The following is an 18,139-nucleotide window of genomic DNA, read 5'->3' as shown; positions in this document are numbered from 1 at the left end:
ACACAAAACATACTGTATATAGTTTGGATTAACTTAGGTTTGATTTTCTTTAAATATTTTTTAATTAAATTAGGTTTATCCTTCTCTATAAATGATCTAATTGATTTATTGAATAAAACTCACTAAATATAGGCTAAATTAGAAATTTTACTCAAATTTTGCATTGTCCTCAACTCGGTGCTTTTTTTTTTTCACTGTTTTTTCTGTTTTAATTTTTTTTTATTTGAGTCCTTTAATTTTCATTCATTTTCAATTTAGCTCTTCCATTTGATCCACCTCATAGAATTCACTAAAACAACATCGTTTTATAAAGTAAAAAATCTAAAACTTATGGTGAGATCGGACAAAATTGACAAAATGACTAAATTGATACTAGATCACAATTGAAAGACTAAAATGGGGGGAAATGAAATATAAATGTTTAATTTGAAAATATATTAAAGTTATGTATTTTGTAAGTTGTAATGAAGGCTATGTTTCTAATAGTCATATTCCAGCTCAGCTACAAAATGGTATCGTATAGTTAATGTAAACAGTAATATTTTGGTTCAATGAGGATTCATTTAAGTTGAGTGACATTGTTTTGATAAGTCTGTTAACTAAATCTAGACGACATCATTTTGATCTTGCTTGTCTTCCTCCTAGAGCTTCAGCTTCCAAGTACCGTTTGTGAAAATGATTTTTCATGATTATTACACGGGAAAATGAGTACTGCTAATCATAAATCATTTTTTCAATTAATTTGAACAAAAAGAAAGGGATGACATAAAGCTTATTTAGATAACATGATTGCTACATGTTTAATCAATTGCCACATGTTTTGTCTATAACTTTGCAAGTTGCATCAAACAATTCTAATATAGTCCAAAATTCCAAGATTATAGCAATTAAAGAAAAAAATTTCGAGACTTGAATTTTCAAAGTCTTTCGAAGTTTCAAAGAATGATCAAAGACTTGTTAAAACGCTAATAGTATTTAAGTTTTCTAATGGTATTTCCCTTTAAAAAAAAAAAAAAAAAAAGACTTCTAATGGTGTCACACATTTTCAAAGTTGAAGGAATTTGGCGTATCAATGACTTAAAAAATGAATGATATCATTTTCTTTCATAAAAATTTTAAGATATAAAAGCAACTAATTAAATTTTTCTTAGTTGTTACCCCTAAGCCAACTCCCCCCAATTAGGTTTTGTTAAAATATTACATATGGATGTATACATATTTAGAAAAATGTTGTCCATTATATAACAAATAGTAATAACTTAACGGTATTTATGAAAGAAAATTATTTGCACTTTGACCAAAATTATCAAAAGATGGTTAAAAAGATTAAAAATTTATAACAATACTAATTTATATTTTCATAGTATTTATTAAATAATAAGAAATATGAGTTTTACATAAGGGAAAAAAACAAATAAACAAAAACAAAATATTTTAAGCACTGTAGAGGTCCCTTCCTTGCTTTCTTTCCCACATTAGAGATGCACAGAGTAGGGGCAACGAGCAAATGCCTCATGGTTTGATGTGCTGAACAATTTTGTTACAATCTAAAAAAGATTGTACGCTGACCAAGAGTTTTGTAGTTGAATTGACATCTCTCCATGTATAATGAGCTTAGCAGCATGTTGTAATTGTCTTTAATATATATATATATATATATATATATATATAAGTATAAAGGGAAACAAAACATATTTATCAATATAAATGCCATCCTATTTGAAAGTAGCTCTTGTGATTTAGCATGAAGCAAAATAAAAGTGACAACAATTAAATTTTTGTCAATAGTTGATCTAAAAAGGCTTTAGAAATGTTTCATTGACCAGGAATGAGAATGCAACTGGAATACACAAGAATTTTATTGGCATATATATAATTTCCTTAGCAAAAGGAATGGAAAATATCTTCAAAGTTATTGGAGTGATTAAATTGAAAATATATTTAAAGTTAAAGATTGAAATGAAAGAAAGAAAAAACTTAAATGGTTGATTTGAAAATAAGTTTAAGTTGGAGGATGTAATTTGGAGCTTAAACTTGAATAAATACGTGTTATATAAAAATATTCTTTCTTGAATTTTCTTGATTATTGCATGGGATACTAAAGAGTAGATAAGTAGATATGTAATTATAGACAATTTAAATTTAAAATTTTAATTTATTTGAGGAAAAAGCAATGGATGACATAAAACTGATCATGTTAACATGATTGTTACAAGTTTGATTATTGTCACATGTTCAATTTGTAATTCTATAATTTAGATCAAACAATTTTTATATAATCCAAAATTTCAAGACTATAACAAGGGCTGGTTCAACAACTTTTGGGGTCTTAGGCGAAAATTTTAAATGAGGCATTTTTATAATTAAATATTAATCAAATAATATATATATATATATATAATTTTTTTTTTATATTTAAAATCTATTTTTCTTACTTTCTGAGATGCAAAATTACTAGTTAAGTTTTTGTATTTAAGTTCCCCTAATATTTCTTTTTCAATTGATAATATAGCTAATCCACTTAATCTTTCTTGTGACATAGTAGAACCTAGTTATTGCAATTTTTCTAAAGCCGTAACCACTTTAAAGTTTAAACCTGCACAAATAAAAATTAATTTAATACAAAGTTTAATAAATTAGTGTCATTATTATAATACAAATGAGTTGATATGATACACATCAAATTATTAATTAGTATAATAATTTAGGGAAATGCTAACGAGTGCTTTTAGGGCACTGGTTAATAATCCATTTAAATAAAGTTTTTATGGGAAATAAAAAAAAGTAATTAATATTTTGACAATTTTTTTCATTTTTCATAAAAATGGTATCAAAACTTTCCTAAAATGAATTATTAATAAATGTCCAAGACACTTGTTAGAATGACCCAAAAATAATAGATAAAGTGTCAGATAAAAAAAAAAAAGTGCGGGAAGCCGACCAGCCTGTACAGCTGTACTCCACTACTCCTAAGTCCATCATCCTATGCCTATGGCTAAGTTTTAAAGGAAAAACGTGTCTGACATTTCTACTCCTATCAATTATCATGGCAGAGAAGGGTACAAAGAGGGGTAGAAAAGCTATCATAGCAACACAAGAAAAAACGTGTCCCATCCCATCAAACAATTGTGCAGTGAAAGTGTGAAACAAACTAAAAATATATATAATTTAAGTTAAATAAATAGAAGACTCTGAGTCTTCGGAAAGACAAAGTCATGAAGAGAAAGAGGGGAAGAACTGAAGAAGATTACCTCTTGTGACTGCCGATTGGTATGCTAGAATCAACAAAGAAAAATTTTAAGTTAGACTAATTGACTGAGTTTATGGAAAAAGAAAGGTAAGACTGTAAGAATATAGATGGAGAGGCAGAGAGACGAGAGATTTTTCTTTTGTTTTTGAAATTTATAATCTCTATTTTAGTTTTTTTTCAAGACAATTACGTTGTATTATTAATGAATTTGTCTAGTATTAATTTTGATTTTAACATATTTTAAGAATGAGTTAATAAACTTGTCTCCTCAAATTTAATTTTATAAGCTGAAGTTTGACTATTTTTATTTTTTCCTTTTTAATCTTTTGCATTTTAGGATATAATGGGGTATTTTTAATTCATTTTATTGACTAATAAAAGTGTTTCATTTTTTTTAATTAAAATATATAGATAAATATATTTTATATATATAATTTTTTTTTACAAGTGGAGCCTTCTTTTATTTAGGGCCTTAGGCGATTGCACCAATTACATCAACTATTAAACCGGCCCTAACTATAACTTTCTAAGTCTTTGGAAGTTTCAAACAATGACCAAAGGTTTAGTGAGACGTTAACAAGATTAAAGTCTTCTAACGGTATTACTCGTTTGCATGGTTGAAGGGATCTAGTATGGGTCCGTTTGGATACAGCTTATTGTTGCTGAAACTGAAAACTGAAAACTGAAAACACTATAGCAAATAAGTAGGAAAACGCGTGTGATAAATTTAGCTGAAAGTACTGTAGCGCTGCTGAAATTACTGTAGCATATAAATACCAAAATTTTACTCTGATTTTCTTTTCCACTCCTCACCGTACCCTAGCTAAGCCTCTGAAGCGGAGAGTTCCACGCCCATCCGAGATTGATGAAGGAAGACCTTCATCAGTCCGACGCCGGCGAAGAGCCCAGGTGAGAAATCCATCTATCGGAAGACAACACCAGTCCGACGCCGGCGTCTTCTCTCCTTCCAGAAACCCATTTCACCCTTTTCCCTCCGTCCCTCGAGCTCCGACCCATGACACATCTCTTCCCATAAATATATGGGAATGTAAATTTTTCGATTAGCAAGATTTTTGGTTTTATCTGCAAATGGATGTCATATTACCCAGTACTGAAGGTAATTTTTTCCCCTTTCCAACCGATTTTTAAAATTCCATAAATGTTGCTCGGTTTTTTTTTTTTTTTTTTTTTTTATAATTTTTATTTTTTCCCAGTGATAATATCCATTGGTTTTGTCTTTTGCAGTGCCCATAATTTAATTGTTTCAGTTAACCATTGAAAGTGTTCAGAAGGCTGGCAATGGTTGCTCGGAAACTGTAATGTTTCTTTCAATCTCTCTGTTTCGTTTGACAATGTTTTTCTTTTAATTTTATTTTTGACATATACTGTGATCCCAAATATTCTCAACAAAGATGTTAGAATTGTGAATGCCCTCTCTTTATCTGATTTTCAATTGTGGTGTTCTTCATTCTGTGCTTCAAATGAAAAAGAGTTTTGCACTTTGATAAAAATGCACTTTCCAAGTAACAGGGCATTGCCCGACTTTTGTTGAGTGACTTTAGCATTTAAATATTTTAAAGACATTTATCATATGCAATTTCATGAATTATTATTTTTAATATTTTCTAGATGATCTTTCTCCTTTGATTAGGGATTGTGGATTGCTAGAATAATCTGATAGAGCTGAGTCCTGACCCTGTTGGTTTTTTAGAGCTAGAGGTTTTATACCTGAAATGTGTGGACTGGAGTGTGAAATCTGTGAAATCTAAGTCCTTTTCATTTCCTGAATGTAGTTGCAAAGGAAGGTAGATTCATTCATACTTTCATTATGGAAAAGTTTGCCATTATAAAATTCGTAACATAAGGTAATACTGGATTGATAGCATCCTATATTATTCTTAAATATCCTGCTTTTGAAGATGATACGATTTTATATGTGGATTACTGGATTGTTATTATGTGCTTTGGGTTAAAGTAATACTGGATTGTTGGTTATGAATTTTATTGAGATGAGCAAAGCTTGCAGTCAGTTACTTAGTTAGCCCATGTGCATAAATTAGTTAAAGACGTGTTCAAATAAGTGCAGGAAATTGGTGCTTTGTCTTATGGTTTTCCTGATGGTTTTTCTTGGACATCAGTGTGAATTTGCTCGATATATTATTATATATTTTGATAGTTTTTGATTACATTCAGCCCCCGAGAAAAAAAGACCACACTCACACCAAGCCAAGGTTTGATCAGAGAAACACAGAGAGAGAAAGAGAACAGGTTTTTCAAATTCTTCAAAGTCCAAGGTGAGTCCTCCTCTCTCCCCACTTTCCACCTCCAAAAACCCTAATTTTCCCAGCTCCAATAACTTCTTTTTTCAGATCTTCATCTACATATAGAATTTTTTATGTATCCATTTTTGTATATGTACTCACACACATGCATCAGTTCTTTTTGTTTATCTTGTATGCTATAGATGTTGGGTTTTGTTGGTGGGTTTTGATAATTTGTTTAATTAGGGAGAAAAAGATTCAAGAAGAAATGGGAAATTCAGTAGCATTTGAAGATTACAAGTTTCTTTATCACCTCAATTACTGGTTTCTTATTTGTTCTATGGGTTAACTTGTTACAGTACTTCTCTGCAAAGCTAAAATGGTGAAAAGTTGAGAGCTTTGAAGTTTGATGAGTCGATGCATGAGAGTGATTAGCTTCTACCTAGCGATTGAAGAAGAGATCATCTTACTTTTCGAGATGATGTATATTTCCTATGTTTGGTAATTAATATGTTGAATTAATAAAAGGCAATAGTTGTGCTTTGTGCAGTTCTACTTTTTTGCCTTATAATAATATTTTTTTGATAATATTGTGCAGTTCTACTTTTTTTGCCCTTTAATAATCTCTGTTGACAATATTGTATTAATAAATGCGCATAAAAATTTTCTTCTGTGGATCAAAAAAGTGATCTTTGGGCTAAATATGCGTGAAGTTTTTTATTGATTGAAGTTTTCTGTTGTTATCTGCAGTGTCTTTGCTTCAGCCTTCTCCAATTTTCGAAGAAAGTTGTTTGATTTGAATGTTGATGACAAATATTTGTGGGCACAAGCTTTGACCGGTTTGCAAACTAGCATTAATAGCGAAATTAGAAATTTATATTCAACTGGAAGATTTACAGTTTTGAAAGAGCTCGAAGCAGTTAATACAAGTGTAAAGAAATTGTATCCCATGATCCAAGATGGTGTGGACTTTCAGAGGGACTAGATCTTCGTACAAACCAATATGATGGCTTTTTTCATGTAGTTTTAATTGGGCGTGATGCTTTGCTCTATAATGTTAGACAGAGTAGTAGTGTCTCTGACCCAAAGCTAGGTTGCAAAGTAGTAGAAAGAGTACAATCTTAATTAGTGGGGATAGCTAAAATTTGTTTAGGGCTTCATGTAGATTCTTTTGTATTTGATATTATTCTATTGATTCGTTTCTATTTGATATTATTCTGCCTGAATGGCTTTTTTTTTAAATCAAGTTTCCTGATTAATGTCATTTATTTGGAATATTTTACAATCTATTTGAACACGTTGTGTATTTGTTTTTGCCTTAATATTATGCAAATTTATTTTAAAACTCATTGGAAATCTGTTTTGAGTGTGAACTTCATCTTTTCACACTAACGTATCAGAAAGAGTACAATGCGAGCACTGTAGTACGAAAGTGATAATTGGTCTTATTTCTACTTGTGAAAAATACATAGTCGATGCCAACAACAAAACACTTTTTGTGTGAATTTGGATAAACTATCAAGTGTCCTGAAAGTTTCTAAGATATAGATTTAACACTTGATCCTTATGATTCATAACAAAACAAATCCACGAACTCAAAAAACCGTCAATTATGATCCCCACAAAAGTCAGTTATCGTCCGCACATATCGATCTTGTGATACGCATACGAACCTGTTTCATCTGAGGTTTGTCCAAGATTGAGATTGTTTCTGCCATGGCATCGTAATGACCTGTCTCACTACCAAATGATGTGGCCTCTGTAGATCTTGAACATTCAGCATCATTGTTTATCTCATGTGTTCTAACGAGATTGTGAAGAACTATTGTAGCAACAATGACCAAGTTTTGAGTGTGCATCTTAAAAGGTGGCATATGTCTCAAAATTCTCCATTTATTCTTCCAAACTCCAAAAGTTCGTTCTATGACCGAACGGAGTGATGAATGGAGATAATTAAACCTCTCCTCTGGACGATGCAGCACTTCAGAAGGCCGAAATTCTCCAATGTGGTACCTCTCCCCCTTATATGGTGCAAGGAACCCTTTCCTCATAGGGTATCCTGAATCAACCAAATAATACTTCCCTGCAAATGAAAACGTTTATTACATTAGTATTTTCACTACATTAATACATACTTTAATACTGTAATTAAACTGAATATTTACAAACCAGCTAGAGCGTTCAGAAAGTTGTAACTCTCATTATTGACGCAGCTGTAAAAAATCCTCGTGTCATGCGCCGATCCTTCCCATCCAACACATGCGAATGTGAACTTCATGTCAAAGTCACATGCGCACATGCAATTTGTTGTGGTGATCCCCTTCCTGCCATAGTATGGGAGCTGGTCCTTAACATCAATGACCACGGGGACATGGATCCCATCAATTGCACCAATGCAAACCTAATCATTGGGACAAAAATACCATGTGAAATAAAATACGTAGTATGACCATAAAGATAATTTAACTTAAATCAAGTGAAGATACTAAATTCACAAAATACCTTAAAATGTGGCCAATATCGATCTGAATGTTGAATATGTTCTGGCACGTCCCGAAATGTACGATCAACAGGTTGGATAATGTCCCATGCCATAACGGTGGCTAATAATGTAACTACCGTGCCCATGTGTCGATGCATTGTCTCACTCGAGTGCTGAAATCTTTCCTGCACCATTCTGTTACCCTCACCATGACCAAGTATCATCAATGTCATTGCTAGAGACTCTTCCACGCAAACACCTCTGGTACCGTAATATCCATACTGGCGCAGTGTATTACACAATTATCTAAACACATAGCTTGACATTCTAAAATTTCTTCGACATTTCTTCTCGTGTCCAGTTAAAATATATTGTACCCATTCTAAGCCAGTTTGTATATTCGTATGCAATGGTACTTTAGTCATATAGGTATTCACGTAAGCTAGACATGCACACCCGGCTAGATATGCTGCGAGTACAATGTCGTCACTCAGATTGAAGTCTGCGTCGCTGCATATGTTACCGACTTTAATTGCATGTACATTTATTCATGTGATACTATAATATGTAGCCTAAAAACAAGTTGTTAAATTTTATTGGAACTCAAACTGGTACTAGGCTCAAACTATGGTCATACCAATAAATTAACAATTCTAAGCATATGCTTTCACGATTTCATCCAATATTTCTAAAAATTATAGATTCACATCTACAAGGGAAAGTATAGAAACTCACTTGTGCTGGGAATCAGATGAGTCGTTTAGCAAATCCATCCTTTTTGTATACCTTGAGACTGCTTTATAGATATTGAACAATGATCCAAAAGATATCGAGCTTGCAATTCAGAGCCTTGAAATACGGATGATATCTAATGCTATACAACCAATAAAAAATAATAATCAGAAAATAGTCTAAGCAATAACAATAAAACATTCAAGGTAGACATCAATATATATATATATATATATATTTAATGTATTAATATTTTATTTGATCAAAGCACATCCATGACCATGTGATATATCAGCCGAACATTGTCCTTTTTTTTCTTTTCTTTTTTTGGAATTATGAGTCAAGTAAATGTGACTTTTTTACAAGTGGAGAATGGGTCATTATTCAATCAAATGATCCAGGTGATATAGCTAAAAGGGAGCAAGGAAGATTCCATCAGTGATGACATTGATGATGAAGGACCATGCTCCCATAAGTAGAAGTTTCTAAAAATGAACTGGTTAATATTTGGCCAACCAAACAAAACCACCTCAAGCTGAATGTTGCAACTAATATAACTTTCTGTAGAAAACATGGTCATTGAGAAAACAAAGGATGTCAAAAACAAACTTACTTTAAAATACACCTCAATAGAAAGGTTGTCAAAACACTAATTACATAAAAAGGTATGAAATTGGGCTAACTCATATGACTAGCCATTGGAGTTATGGGGACATTTCAAAAGTTACAAACTCTAACAATGAGCATGCTCTTCTGGACAAAATTTTAAGATGACTACCATTAAACCAAAAAACAAATTGTGGCATAATAACTCCTAACTTCTACTGTTTCAATCCCACTATGGTTAACCTAGCACCAGCACCACTTCATGCCACATCTAAGCAGTAAACTACTCATGCCACCACAAGCATCTGCCTTCAATCTTAAAAATATTACTTACCCAAAAACTACTCATGCCACAAGGCCATATCCAAACAAAGCTAGGCTCTTCCTCTCCTCTCCCAACAGCTTACTAGAAAACCACCATTTCAAACCATAGGTAGCTCCCAATGCCTAGTATGCCCACTCTTATCAATTGAAGGGGGTCCCCTAATCCACCTCATGTACAGAGGCTATGTACACAAAGTACCCTACTCTTGTAACTTTGGCCAATTGCTCCAATATCTAGGGAAGGCTATAGAACTTTAAAAATAAATATTGAGAGAAAGATACAAGGGATCGGGTAGAGATCTCCAAAAGAGAAAAGGTAGATAAAAGAGAACCCAAAAAAGAGAAAAACACAATGAACAAACAAACAACTAGATGACCAAAATCAAAACAAAGAACATATCAAAAAGAGGGGAAAACTTAGGCAAGCCTTATTCCTAAAAATTTATAAAAATGAGAAGTTGATTGAGCACCTATAATAGCCAAATAATCAGCCTACTCAGTAACTGATAGGGGAATCCACCCCAACGACCTATAGAGCTAGAATCATGTGAGTAAACCTCCACCACCACCCTATTGTGGTTCTGCTTATTAACCCACACAGTGACATCATTTCCATATAGGTTGGTACCATTTTATTCATCAAGCACAAAACAAGCCTTGTTATACTGCAATTTTGCTTCCCAATGATCCTAACTCATTGTCCAGAAAGGGAAAAAAAAGGTTCATGCGGGTTCACACAAAAGAGAGAGAAAGAAAATTAAAGTGATAAAATCCCAAACATACTCTAAAATCAAATTTAGATGCTTTATTTATTTATTTATTTTTTCACATTGCATAAAACTCTAAAAGGCCCGGCACTTTCCTTTTCTATAATGCCGGCTCAAAACATTCTCTATTTGGTTTCTTTGACAGTTAAGCAAATATTAAACAGTTAAGCAGGCAGCAATACAGAACCAGAAAACATTCTCAAAAGCCACTCCACAAATTTCATGAAATAAATAATATTTGATTTAAAAAATAAAAAAAATATGCAGGCAGCAATACAGAACCAGCAATGCAGGCAGCAATATGCAGGCATCTCAAAAAATATGCAGACCAACAGATGTACGAAATCACATAGGGCAGCTCTTATTACCAAAACTGTGAAATGACTCATTTTCTCCATTAATATAAAACTTGCGTCTAGCAAAGTCAACCATCCATCACAAACTCCAGTTACCAGCAAGAGAAGGGCTGAATTCTAAAATATTAAATGCAAACTTCAGATAAAAGAAGCATTGGACAAACATATATAAATATAGCTCAAACACATAGGAATGATGAGCATTGTCTTACATACACACTCATAACAAGCATTAGTTCCTACCAATAAAAAAGAAAGAAATATAATAGTGCAATAGATACAACACTGAAAGTTTGATTACTACACCAAGCCTACACAACCCTATCGAGACAATCTATTGTTCCTTCACGAAAAATGATAATCAGGGTGCCTTTGGTACTCTTTTTCTAGCCACTTTAGCTGGATATCCTTGTTATCGGAAAGTGCTGCAAACATGTGTCTACCCGGCTCTTTTTCCATGAAGTAGATAGTGCTGAACAAATGAAGGTAATGACCCGAGTACACCCCAGGAAGACTCAACACCATGTCCAGAATTTCTTTAACCTGAGCCGTTGCTGTGGGAGCAGATGGTGTACGGGCACTTAGACTAGATCTTTCAACAATAACATTTGAGATACTCTTCAAAGAGTCCGACATCTCTTGCGCGGTTGAACGCCTTTTTTTTGGTTTCTTGGAAATTGGCTTGAAGATGTGGACACTGGTTGCTAGGCCTTTCCCCTTATTCACTGCTGGTCCTACCCTCGACGATGATGGACCTTCAACCTCCATTGCGTCAACATTCACAACGGGTTCACATTGGGGGTCAACAAATTCTATGCTATTACCGGAGTCCCCAGACCCTTCGGTGGTTTCCGTTGGTATTGGACCACTCGTGCAGAATGCATTTTTTCCCATTGCAGCCGTGCCTCCAAACATGATGTTCAGAAGGTCACGATTAGGCAAACCATTCGTTTTCAAGGTTTTTGCATCGGGACATGCCTACATGTGGACAACCAGTAGTTAGAACATAAGAATATAGTTTTAGACACTAAATTTTTTCACAATTATGTATTGATCAAAACTAACCGCAATCTTTCGATTCCACCACTCATCAGGTGCGTCAAACATCCCAGTTACAGGATCATAACCCAACCCAGTCTCATTCTCCAAACACTTGTTATAAATCTTCCACCTTTTTCTCAAATGATCCCATTTGTTTTTAATTTGCAGCCAAGTCACTACTTTTTCAATCTCACCCAACTGTCGAATCACTTCACTTTGGCCAATTTTGGACAAAAATCCAGTAGGCTTCCTTTGGCCCGCCATGACTTGAACAGCACAAAACCGACAAAAAGCCTCTAGTTCCTTAGGGTCTTTCCAGTCAGCTCTTTCATCATTACTACCACCCTCCATTGATTTCTTCTGCTTAACCATTTTTCCTACAACTCCCTTCTATACTCATTGAGGCATTTAAACCAATATTTTGGGTGCATTTTAGAATCAGTTAGGCAAAGTAACAGAAATGGTGTATCCAAATGCAAAGTAAACTCATATGAAAAATGCAAAGTAAACAATGGTATATCCGAATACAACAGAGGCACTAAGAGAAATAATGGTATTAGACAAAGGATCAATAAACCCACACTAGTGTCATGGAAAACAGAACAGAAGATCAACAAAAAAAATCTTATTCCACCCTTATATGATTAGTAGGGAAAATGTCTACAAACTGTTATTAAGAAGAATTTTACAAATTTTGATCTTTGATTTTACTATAATTAAGAAAATCAAATATACATTTCGTAATTATGATGCAATAATATGATAGAACCACACAGAGCAGTTGAATACAAAAACCACACACAAACGGTTAAACCCAAAAAACCACAAATTGATGAAGCATTGGACAACTACCTTCTATACTCATTGAGGCATTTAAACAAACAGTTTGGGTGCATTCAGTTAGGCAAAGTAACAGAAATGGTGGATCCAAATGCAAAATAAACTCATCTGAAAAATGCAAAGTAAACAATGGTATATCCAACAGAGGCACTAAGTGAGCGTTTTGGTATTAGACAAAGGATCAATAAACCCACACTAGTGTCATGGAAAACACAACAGAGAACACACAGAAGTTGAATACAAAAACCACACACAAACGGTTAAACCCAAAAAAACACAAATTGATGAAGCTTCATGGAAAACAACATACCCGTGAATGCAGAGATGGGGAGTGGCAGCGACGATGACCCAAGCGGAGAGAAGGTGAGCTCGAGTGTTTGTTGAACAGAGGGGATCTTTTCTTTTGGTTCTGCCTACTGGGTTTGCAGTAATCAATTGCTGTGCTCTGTTTTGACCCAAAGCTGGTTGGTGGGTAGGTGAACGACATTGAAGACGAATTGGACGGAGCATTGAAGGGGATTGAAAGCATTCTGCCACTGGTAGTTGAGAGAAAAAGCAGAAGCCGTGAGAATGGAAATAGCCGTTACAATGGACTGCGTACCGTTGATGCTCTGTTTTGACAGCTTCTGCTTGTGCACCGTTTTCCTCAGCATTTTGAGACATGAACAGTACGCGCAAGAGGCAAAATGGGTTGATTGTTTTAGCTCTTGCATTGAAACGGTGCGTAGAGCTTTTTAAATTAAACGGTGCGTGTAGGAGGATAAGTGAAACGGTGCGTGTAGAGGAAACTTGTGTTTCTCAGCAGCAGCAGACTTGCGTTTTTCTTCAGCTCGCGTGCGCGTGGATCCCAGCAAAGCAAAACGTAAACACAACAAAACGCCAGTTTCCTTGCAATCCAAACGCTCACTATATCAATGATTTAAAACAAGTTGTGATTATTTTCTCCAAACATACATATTTTAAAAGATAGAGCTACTAATTAAATGTTTCTTAAATATTACTTTGGAAGATTCCTAAATGCCACCACCCCCACAACAAAAAACATGTATGTATAAATAATAAGAAATGAAAACTGAGCAATGCTTAAAAATTCCAAAACCTTCTGATCTTGAGTTTTTGACTGCTAAATGTCTAGCACTATTGTCATAAGTTAATTATTTCCATGATGGTCCTAAATGCTAAATAGGTAGAGACAAAACTTAAAAGTATGAGCCAATTGAAATCTAAAGTTGATAAAATTATTATTATTATTTTTAATAAACAGTAGCTATTATGATAAATAGTAGATATAGCTAACCCGAATAAACCTGATTTTTTTCATTGTCAGAGCTACTTTTTATTTATTTATTTTTTAATAAGAAGCTACTTTTTATAAATCAATGAATCTGCATCTGAATAATTCTATTAATTCTAATTGGATCAGTGAATCATTTTTCAGTCATTCATTGAATGATAAATCACTACAAGTGAGGGAGATACACGATTTAAATATAATTCTATTAATAATGTTAGAGGTACAAATTATTTTATAAAATTTAATTTTGTCAAGTTTGACTATTTTTGTTTTTTCCTTTTTAATCTTTTGTATTTTAGGATATAATGAGTTTTTTTAATGCATTTTATTGACCAATAAAAGTGCTTAAATTTTTTTTAATTAAAATATATAGATAAATATATTTTATATATAATTTTTTTTTACAAGTGGGGCTTCTTTTATTTGGCACCTTAGACGATTGCATCAATTGCATCACCTATTGAGCCGGCCCTGACTATAACTTTCTAAGTCTTTGGAAGTTTCAAATAATGACCAAAGATTTAGTGAGATGTTAACAAGATTAAAGTCTTCTAATGGTGTTACTCGTTTGCATGGTTGAAGGGATCTAGCATATCAATGATTTAAAACAAGTTGTGATTATTTTCTCCAAACATACAAATTTTAAAAGATAGAGCTACTAATTAAATGTTTCTTAAATATTACTTTGGAAGATTCCTAAATGCCACCACCCCCACAACAAAAAACATGTATGTATAAATAATAAGAAATGAAAACTGAGCAATGCTTAAAAATTCCAAAACCTTCTGATCTTGAGTTTTTGACTGCTAAATGTCTAGCACTATTGTCATAAGTTAATTATTTCCATGATGGTCCTAAATGCTAAATAGGTAGAGACAAAACTTAAAAGTATGAGCCAATTGAAATCTAAAGTTGATAAAATTATTATTATTATTTTTAATAAACAGTAGCTATTATGATAAATAATAGATATAACTGACCCCAATAAACCTGATAATTTTTCATTGTCAGAGCTACTTTTTATTTATTTATTTATTTAATAAGAAGCTACTTTTTATAAATAAATCAATGAATCTTTATCGAATAATTCTATGAATAATGTTAGAAATATAAATTATTTTATAAAAATTTTTATCAATTATTGATGTGATGAGTAATTATTGATAAATAAAAAAATGATATTAATAATAGATCTAGATAAAAACTAATAAAAGATTGGCATATCAATATTTTATAATAATATTATAAAATATTTTATAATTATAATATTGTTCTAATTCTTTAGTCCAAAAACTCTACTTTGTACGCTAGTGACCCACAGCCAGAAGACCTTAATTTTAGCCCGCAAGACCATAGATATTAAAGATATATATATGTAATATAGTGTGACCCACAAGACCTTTAATTTTCCAAGTCGTTGGCCCAACCCATAAAATAAAGCTAAGACGAGGGATTAGAATTGTCTACATTTGCCTGATTTGATAAACGTAGTTATGGTCTCTCGCCTATAAATATATGTCTCTCTGCCATCTCATTTCCTAAAAGAACACCCAAAATATTTCTTATCATTCCTTCTGAATCTGATTTCTAAAACCACCTAGAGCAAATATGGAGCGGGTGTTACTCTTACTCATTTGCTTGCTCTTGCTTTCTCAACCTAATAATTGTTCCTCTTCTCTCTCTTTTAATTCATCAACGCCTCTTTGCCATTCACACCAATCCTCTGCTTTGCTCAATTTCAGAAACTCTTTTTCTATCGGTGTTTCTCTTTGTGACGATTCTTATTATCCTCCGAAGAATTCGTGGAAAATGGGTACAGATTGTTGTGGGTGGGATGGGGTCACCTGTGATACGATGACAGGTCATGTCATTGGTCTCGACCTCACTTGTAGTCGGCTTGAAGGTCCCATCCATCCCAATACCACCCTTTTCTCTCTTCGCCATCTCCAGCGGCTCAACCTTGCTTACAACTATTTCAATCGCTTCGCAATTTCATCTAAGTTTGGTGGCTTTGCGAACATGACGCATCTCAACCTCACTGAGTCCTCCTTTGCTGGTAATGTCCCTTCCGAAATCTCCCACTTATCCAAATTGGTTTCACTTGATCTCTCTTGGAATTATGGCATGAGAATAGAAACGCCTAGTTTGAAAAGGCTTGTTCAAAACCTAACCCATCTAACTGAACTTTTTTTGGATGAGGTTAACATGTCTTTTGTTTCACCTAATTCTTTCATGAATTTGTCTTCCTCTTTGACATCTCTTAGTCTTTATGATTGTGGATTGAAAGGGAGATTCCCAGATAATATATTCCACCTTCCAAACCTCCAGCTGCTTGATGTAGGTTACAACTACAATCTCACCGGTTCCCTTCCAACGTATAACTGGAGTACTCCTCTCAAGTCCTTGTATCTCTCTGGAACCGAATTCCCAATCGACTTACCTAATTTAATCAGCAATCTCAAGTCCTTAAAAGAATTGTACCTCAGAGGATGCAATTTAATAGGATCATATCCAACATTTCTTCCTAATCGCACACAAATCACTTTTTTGGACCTCTCATATGGTAACTTTGGTGGTCAGTTTCCATGGTCCCTCCTAAACTTTGAAGTTCTTACTTACTTAGATCTCTCATACAACAATTTCATAGGGCAGCTTCCGACAAACTTGACCCAAATTTTCTCTTCAAATAATTCTTCTAATAGTCAACTAGTCAACAAGACTCCTTCCAATCTAGAATTTCTCATCTTATCTGGTAACTTATTGAATGGGACAATACCATCTTGGGTGTATAAAATACCATCTTTGCGTTACTTAAATCTTGGTTATAACCAATTCACTGGGCATATTGGCGATTTCCAGCATAACTCATTGGATGATCTTCGGTTGAATAATAACAACCTAAGTGGTCCCCTTCCATTGTCAATCTCTAAATTGGTGAGCCTTCGTTCTCTAGGTGTCTCCTTCAATAATTTAAGTGGCAATGTGGAGTCAAAAATATTCTTTAAGCTCGAAAATCTTGAATACCTTGCAATGTCAAATAATCCTCTCCTGTCACCAAGCTCCTTCACCTTTGCCACCAATATCTTACCCAAAATTGTTTCATTAGAGTTGTCTTATTCCAACATAACTGAAATTCCACACTTTTTACAAACTGCAGAATATATTGAAACCTTAGACCTTTCCAAAAACAAAATCAAAGGCAATATTCCAAAGTGGTTTTTGGAGGTGGGGAAGGATTCATTGTCTTACTTGAATCTTTCATACAACTCATTGACAAGTGTAGGACACCTTCCATGGAAGAACGTGGCATTTCTTGATTTTCGTTCTAACCTGCTTCAAGGACCACTTCCAGTACCTCCACTAGGCATATATTTCTTTTCAGTCTCTAGGAATAATATAACTGGACAAATCTCTTCCTCATTTTGCAATCTTAGTTCTATTGAGTACCTTGATTTGTCTTATAATCACTTGAGTAACATGATTCCTCCATGTTTTCGAAACTTTAGTGACAATCTCATAGATCTGGATTTACAAAATAACAGTCTTAATGGCACCCTCCCAATGAAATTTGCAAAGGGATGTCGCTTGAGAAGTCTTAAACTCAATGGCAACCATTTTGAAGGGTCATTGCCACAATCATTGGTCTGTTGTAGAAAGTTGGAAGTTCTAGATTTTGGTAACAACAAGATTAATAGCACTTTCCCTCTTTGGTTGGAAATTCTTCCAGAGTTGCGGGTTCTTATCTTGCGATCAAACTACTTTCATGGTGCCTTAGGCAATCCTAAGACCAAATTCCCATTCCCAAATTTGCGAATCATAGATCTCTCTCAAAATGAGTTCCATGGGCATTTGCCGACAAACCTTTTTAAGTATTTAAAAGCCATGATGAATGCGAGTGTGAACAAAGGTAAATTGAAATATATGGGTGATGATTATTATCAAGATTCCGTGACAGTGGCAATGAAAGGGTTTTTCATTGAATTGGTAAAAATCCAAAGTCTATTCATAACCATCGATTTCTCCAACAACAATTTCAAAGGAGAAATTCCAAAGGCAATTGGAGAGCTTCGGTCACTGAAGGGGCTTAATTTTTCACACAATAATCTTTCAGGTCATGTGCCTCCATCATTGGGAAATTTAACCAATCTTGAATGGTTAGATCTCTCCTCAAACAAGCTCACAGGTG

General features: G+C 33.7%; 3 protein-coding genes and 1 long non-coding RNA gene across 49 annotated transcripts in view; 2 read left to right on the top strand and 2 right to left on the bottom strand.

Annotated features, from left to right (window-relative positions):
- The first annotated feature begins 3,888 nt into the window (after positions 1-3,888).
- On the top strand, positions 3,889-6,719 carry LOC126720931 (protein BPS1, chloroplastic-like). Of its 4 annotated transcripts, none has more exons than XR_007653737.1 (6): positions 3,889-4,367; positions 4,496-4,566; positions 5,044-5,115; positions 5,444-5,544; positions 5,871-5,994; positions 6,262-6,719. XR_007653737.1 is itself a non-coding variant. In XM_050423858.1 (3 exons), exons 1-3 carry the CDS (start codon positions 4,344-4,346, stop codon positions 6,494-6,496), a joined length of 360 nt encoding a protein of 119 aa, XP_050279815.1. In that variant the 5' UTR covers positions 3,889-4,343; the 3' UTR covers positions 6,497-6,719. The 4 variants fall into 4 exon arrangements, 1 of the variants encoding a protein (XP_050279815.1); XR_007653736.1 differs by having other exon boundaries at positions 5,871-6,012; XR_007653738.1 differs by lacking the exon at positions 5,044-5,115 and having other exon boundaries at positions 5,871-6,012.
- Positions 6,720-10,921: 4,202 nt separating this feature from the next.
- Positions 10,922-13,343, bottom strand: LOC126721597 (L10-interacting MYB domain-containing protein-like). Its single transcript, XM_050424645.1, has 3 exons — positions 12,970-13,343; positions 11,844-12,209; positions 10,922-11,756 (listed from the first exon to the last, which is right to left on the bottom strand). The coding sequence occupies exons 1-3, from the start codon at positions 13,186-13,188 to the stop codon at positions 11,124-11,126; spliced, it is 1,218 nt and encodes a 405-aa protein (XP_050280602.1). The 5' UTR covers positions 13,189-13,343; the 3' UTR covers positions 10,922-11,123.
- Positions 13,344-15,426: 2,083 nt separating this feature from the next.
- Positions 15,427-18,139, top strand: part of LOC126720924 (receptor-like protein 6) — a 224,904-nt gene continuing 222,191 nt past the window's right edge. For 17 of the 43 annotated variants that reach the window (XM_050423836.1, XM_050423834.1, XM_050423835.1 and 14 more), the window contains exon 1: positions 15,427-18,136. In XM_050423836.1, coding sequence (XP_050279793.1) covers positions 15,562-18,136 — 2,575 coding nt within the window. In that variant the 5' untranslated portion in view covers positions 15,427-15,561. The remainder of the gene's footprint in view (positions 18,137-18,139) is intronic. The other 26 variants (XM_050423807.1, XM_050423806.1, XM_050423815.1 and 23 more) reach the window with 3 other exon arrangements.
- The window catches only part of LOC126720934 (uncharacterized), a 159,688-nt gene continuing 158,551 nt past the window's right edge, over positions 17,003-18,139 (bottom strand). The window contains exon 3 of the long non-coding RNA XR_007653743.1: positions 17,003-17,130. This is a non-coding gene — a long non-coding RNA (uncharacterized LOC126720934). The remainder of the gene's footprint in view (positions 17,131-18,139) is intronic.

This window comes from Quercus robur, chromosome 4, assembly GCF_932294415.1.
Source record: "Quercus robur chromosome 4, dhQueRobu3.1, whole genome shotgun sequence".
NCBI lineage: Eukaryota > Viridiplantae > Streptophyta > Magnoliopsida > Fagales > Fagaceae > Quercus > Quercus robur.
The sequence above is the reverse complement of the archived record's forward strand: the minus strand, read 5'-3'. Positions and strand labels throughout refer to the sequence as shown.

Bases quoted from the DNA above. Each gene is read 5' to 3' on its own strand.
- LOC126720931 (XM_050423858.1), top strand. From the start codon at position 4,344: ATGTCATATTACCCAGTACTGAAG. The intron at 4,368-5,443 runs GTAATTTTTTCC...GATTACATTCAG, and splicing joins CATATTACCCAGTACTGAAG to CCCCCGAGAAAAAAAGACCA. The intron at 5,545-6,261 runs GTGAGTCCTCCT...TGTTATCTGCAG, and splicing joins CAAATTCTTCAAAGTCCAAG to TGTCTTTGCTTCAGCCTTCT.
- LOC126721597 (XM_050424645.1), bottom strand. From the start codon at position 13,188: ATGCTTTCAATCCCCTTCAATGCTCCGTCCAATTCGTCTTCAATGTCG. The intron at 12,210-12,969 runs GTATGTTGTTTT...CAATGAGTATAG, and splicing joins CCCCATCTCTGCATTCACGG to AAGGGAGTTGTAGGAAAAAT. The intron at 11,757-11,843 runs GTTAGTTTTGAT...GTCCACATGTAG, and splicing joins GGTGGAATCGAAAGATTGCG to GCATGTCCCGATGCAAAAAC.